Source organism: Cupressus sempervirens, chromosome 11, assembly GCF_028749045.1.
Source record: "Cupressus sempervirens isolate cs-2001-9-10 chromosome 11, ASM2874904v1, whole genome shotgun sequence".
In the NCBI taxonomy this organism is placed as follows: Eukaryota; Viridiplantae; Streptophyta; class Pinopsida; order Cupressales; family Cupressaceae; genus Cupressus; species Cupressus sempervirens.
Window position 1 is genome coordinate 78,942,588 of NC_143128.1, and position 5,489 is coordinate 78,948,076.

Here is a 5,489-nt window from a genome sequence, read left to right on the forward strand (position 1 = left end):
TCAAGGATTGAAAGCTTAAAAGAAAGATTATTTATTTTGTTTTCATTTTGTACCTAAGATAAATGGTTTTGACAATCTAGAAATTAGTTGTGGAGGTCAAATAATCTATGATATAGAGAAAATTAATGAATAAATTGATTAATGGTAGAACATTTGAATATCTTTACTCACATTTAAATTGCTAGTTATTTATAGATTATCTATCTATGAAAATATTAACATGAGATCCATAAAATCTTTGTCAAGCACAAACATTAAACTAGTATCAACTCCTTTCAAGAATCCATACTAGAAATCACATATAGACCAAGAGTTACAATTTATAAATATGCTTTAAAAAGCTGCCTCCACACTAAATGGGATCGGGTGATTCAAAACCCAAATTACACTAAATTCGGATTACCATTACATGATGCTAATTTGCATGGGTATAATAACACAATTTTTTTAAAGATAAAGAAGTACAGTAATATTTTAGATTCCTAAAATTATCGTACATACTTGTTATAAAGGTTTATATGTCATTATCCTGCACTCCACAAATGGCATGGTCCTTCAAGGGAAAAATCAAGTCGTATAAGAATGTGCCCTTAAAAATGCTAAGGACGAATTATTAATGAGTATTAGCAATACTTAATCTTGCCAAAAAAAATAGTGGTTTGTTTCGTATTTGTTCTTTTAAAAATATTTTTAAAAACATATATGTTGAAGATTGTTTTACAATTGATTGAAAGGTTTACACTTTTATAACATAATAAAAATCTTTAAATGTGGTCACCATATTTCTCCCAAGATTTAGAGGTTCCTCACAAATAGTGGAGGGATTTAAGTCTACAATGCTACATTAGTTGATTTTTTTTGGCAAAATTATATGAATTCTTCATTACAAAATACTTCGTAGTATTATACTTATCATACATTTAGTACATTGACTCATATGTATTGATGTGCATCAATTATAATGTTTGTTAAGCATCACAAGTATGCATGTTAATCAAAGTCATTTATACATAAAATTAGATAAAATGTCATAATAATTGTGAAATGTAAGAGTATTACACTAAACATTATTTTATTGCATGCATAATACATTCAACAATTTAACTAAAAATGTCCTTAAACATGAATATTGAATATATATCTAATATAGGTGTAGAGCAAGTCTAGGTGTGGCCTTGGCTACAAGAGGCTCTTTCTTTTGGAGTGCTAACCCAAAAGATTCTTCCATATTTAAGCTATTCTTCCCTAGAGGCAACTCCCAATCAAAGGCATGGATCAATGACCCTAAATTATACTCTACCAAGGCAATCCCCATCCTAGTGCCAGCACAAATACGCCTTCCTGCACCAAAGGGTATCAGTTGGAAGTCACTACCACGTGGATCAATTTTGGAACCCACAAACCTATCAGGGTTGAATTCCAAGGGTTTCTCCCATATTTTTGGGTCCCTTCCGATACCCCAAATATTGAGTGTCAATCGTGTTCCCTTAGGTATGTAGTACCCACTAACTTGGCAAGCCTGTGTGGAAACTCGTGGGAGACTAAGAGGAGTGGAAGGGTGCTTACGAAATCCTTCCTTACAAATAGCAACTAAGTAGGGAAGATTTGGAATGTCTGATACTTGGAGATGCCTATTTTTACCAATAACTTCATCCATTTCATCCTTAGCACGTTTTAGAAGTCTTGGGTTTAAGATGAGCTCTGCGAGTGTCCATTCTATGACACTACTTGATGTGTCAGTCCCTGCAGTGAACATATCCTACAAACATAAAACAAAAAATCAATTAAAATTTAAAGTTTTCACTTGAAAAACTAAGAAGAAGAATATCAATATTGTAATATTGTAATACCACTCTATACTTATTTTTTCCCTCTATATATATTGTATTGTATCAAAACTAACTATTTTACCAGAAGAAGACTCTTGATATTATCATCCGATAACTTCACTTCCTTGCCATCCAAATCATTTCGTTTAGACATAAGCACATCCAAAAAATCTGGAGTTGCTCGTCTACTAGCACTAGCCTCGTGTTGCTCAATCATCTTGTTCAACATATCATCAAACCGTTTTGCTAACTTCTTCATACTACCTTGTATCCTATGCAAATCCATCCATGCAATAGAAGGTATAAAATCACCTATATTGAAATACCCTGCTTTAGTCATGAGCTCCACCACATTGTCCTTGAATTGGTTAGCCTCATCCCCTTGGCCTTCAAAAACTCGTTTGCTTAATATCATTTGACCAAAAATGTTGGCCGTGCATATGTTGAGTAGGTCTGGCACATTTACTACCTTGTTATTGCAGCTTTGGACAAAGATGGTTTTAATCATATGACCCATCTCGGCTTCTCTTATTGGCTGCCAGTCATCTAATGCCTTACCACCCAGCATGTGGATGTTACATAGCTGATAAACAAAATATTAAATGCCAAATTTAGCCCATTGGTTAAAAAGACAAATTCAACATTATAACTAGAATGTTTTACCATCTGACTACAAAATACTTTTAACTCTTTTTAGAACATAAATTCGGTAAATATATATATATTCTCAAAATATTAAGAAACATCAATTTAAAACATTATCAATAAATAAAAAATTAATAACCATAACAGCAGGGTTAGAAACGGCTGATGAGCATTTTGAAATTAGATTTTTTTTTTCTGGGCAAACTGTTTAGAGGCTTTTAAGTTTGTTTTCCTAAAATAAGTTAGGGATTTTAATGGATGTTTTTGACATAAATGTTCTATTTTTTTCATTTGGTTTCCATTGAATTCAACAGCAGAATCTGTGCTGAAAAGCATGAAGGTTTCTGAAGAGCTTGTGGAAAAAAAAAGGCTTTGACTCTTCAATTGTCCAGTGAGCCTGAAAATAATTTCATATATACTACATTTATTTATTAAAATTACTCTTCAATTAAAAAAGTGAGTAATGTTAAGAATAGTGGAGATTATCTAACAACCTTATAAGCCTGCAGTTTTACAGTAATTCAGCAGCAGTAAATAAGTAATTCAGCAAACAATAAGAGCAATCTATTGAATAGAAACAACCATAAATCTAATTATTATAGATTGCATTTAAGTAGGGCTGAAGAATCATCTAATTATGATTAGAATTAACTTTTTATTTTGAACCACATCTAAAAACAGTTCATATCAGAATTTTAAAAAATTAGCAACAATTTCCCTGGTCACAAGAAGTAGAGTAGAGGCTAAATTTGATGGTTGTAAAAAAAAATTCTCAACAATTTTCTTGGTCAGAAGTAGGGGTTAAATTTGATGGCTGTGAAGACTGTGATATATGAAAGGAGATTCTTCTTACATACTATCAAAATTAGGCAAATTGGACTTCATTACAAATTTCTGATTATTACAATAGACTAGACAGAGATATTAAAGACTTCAATATGTATATATACTTATATCTTTTCATACATAGATATATACATGTAAATCATCATTAATGAATAACTATCACACAATTTTCAATTGATAAATAGAATTGGCCATCAATAATAGAAGTGATCGTGAATGAGTAACTGTTACAAATATTTGATTGAGAAACAAAATTTTAGACATGGTAAGAAGATATGTAGTGATGAACAAATAACGATTACAAAATTGTGATATTGCTATCAAGATTTAACTATGTAGTTTTTCAGTTAAATTCATTGACCCATATTTTATGAGTAGCGATTACAAAATTTTTGATTATATGAATGAATAGATGAAAATGAAAATACCTTTCTGAGCATCTTCCAGCGGTCTCCATAAGGAGCCCAAACCATGTCTTGCATGTTGTAAGCCAAATAAGTAGCCCCAACATTCTTTGGCCTGTTTGAGAAATTTATATCCAAAGTCTTCAGAAATGCCTTTGCAGCAGCAGGAGAATTGGCCACCACCATTTTAGAGGTACCCATCTTAAGATAGACAATTGGGCCATATTTCCTTGACAACTCTGTCAGAGTAACATGAGGCATTGAGCCCAACAATGGCAGGCACCCTAAAATAGGCCATCCTGAAGGGCCGGGTGGAAGTTTTATATCCCTTCTATTAAAAACATAGCCAAATCCAACGTATAGACAAACCCATGAAAAAACCCACAACAAAAACTCATGAAACATACCCACTTCCATTGGCCTCCTTCTTGTGGATGAATGAAACCATAACTCCTCTCATACGCATTTATAGAATTTGTTTCAGTTCATGATGCTATAGAAAAACGTGGAATAATTTTGACCCAGACATGGTAATGAGAAGGGTAGGCGGCAGAGATGAATGATTTCAAACTGGAATGTAAAAACAAACAATAATTAGGGATCGCTGGTCGTTGGTCGTTGGTCAAGCTGCATTTATTCTAGAAAAAAGAAAAGAATTCTAGAAATTGCAGGTTCCATATATGACATTATTTTTATTTCAAAGAGGATTCTAGAAATGGCATTGCTTTTATTTAAAAGAGGATTCTGTTTTATAATAGAATCACAGTAGTACCAACTACCATGCATAGTACTTCTATTCAATTTGAAATTGACTATAATATATAATTAGAATTGATAGCTTTTTATTATTTTACATATAAAAATGGAAATAGATCTTCTTAAAGTCTATCATATAATGATTCTTTATAGGATTTACAAATAGCATTGTAGAAGCACATGGCAGTACTACAAATCATCTTTCTAAAATTTAAATTTGTAACTTTTAAATAAAATATGTTTTTAATAGAATAATAGTTGCTATTGACTTGAAAGGTGATTCAGTACATATGATTCTTTATAAGATTTACAAATAGCATTGTAGAAGCACATGGCAGTACTACAAATCATCTTTCTAAAATTTAAATTTGTAACTTTTAAATAAAATATATTTTTAATAGAATAATAGTTTCTATTGACTTGAAAGGTGATTGAGTACATATATGATTCAAATATATAATTGAAATTAATTGTCTCTCTTCTTAAAATATATAGGTTGAATTAATTAGCACTCACTCTTTTTAAAATATACAGTTTGAATTCATTTTCCCTCTTTCTTTCCAACTTCCAAAATATTTGTTTAATATAATATTAGTTATATCATACTCTCCTAATTGCTATGTTAGAATGTGATTAAAATATATAGTACAAATTTATTTATTATATGTATTGTTGAATAGAATGAGAGGTATAACATATTCGTCCATTTATTCTATTGAAAGGTGATTCTCACACACACACGTGTATGTGTGATCTCTAATATATATTTTAATAGTATTTGAGTTGTTTCATACTCTTCCATTTACTCTATTAGAAGATGGCTAAAATATATACTACAAATTAATTGACAATATATATATATATATATATATATATATATATATATATATATCTTCAATGTCAAATGGAAATATATTGAAAAACCTATATTTCTTGCTACAACCCTTAAAAAAAATGTTTTTATAATTTTTGTCTTCATCATTATGGTAATTTTTGCATTATCTTCATC

General features: G+C 30.5%; 1 protein-coding gene across 1 annotated transcript; it reads right to left on the reverse strand.

The window, feature by feature from the left end:
* Positions 1-1,055: 1,055 nt before the first annotated feature.
* On the reverse strand, positions 1,056-4,288 carry LOC149528323 (flavonoid 3',5'-hydroxylase-like). Its single transcript, XM_089810075.1, has 3 exons — positions 3,749-4,288; positions 1,912-2,412; positions 1,056-1,759 (listed from the first exon to the last, which is right to left on the reverse strand). Exons 1-3 carry the CDS (start codon positions 4,139-4,141, stop codon positions 1,142-1,144), a joined length of 1,512 nt encoding a protein of 503 aa, XP_089666201.1. The 5' UTR covers positions 4,142-4,288; the 3' UTR covers positions 1,056-1,141.
* Positions 4,289-5,489: the final 1,201 nt, after the last annotated feature.

Bases quoted from the DNA above. Each gene is read 5' to 3' on its own strand.
- LOC149528323 (XM_089810075.1), bottom strand. From the start codon at position 4,141: ATGGAAGTGGGTATGTTTCATGAGTTTTTGTTGTGGGTTTTTTCATGG. The intron at 2,413-3,748 runs GTATTTTCATTT...TTTGTTTATCAG, and splicing joins GCTGGAAGATGCTCAGAAAG to CTATGTAACATCCACATGCT. The intron at 1,760-1,911 runs GTAAAATAGTTA...TTATGTTTGTAG, and splicing joins ATATCAAGAGTCTTCTTCTG to GATATGTTCACTGCAGGGAC.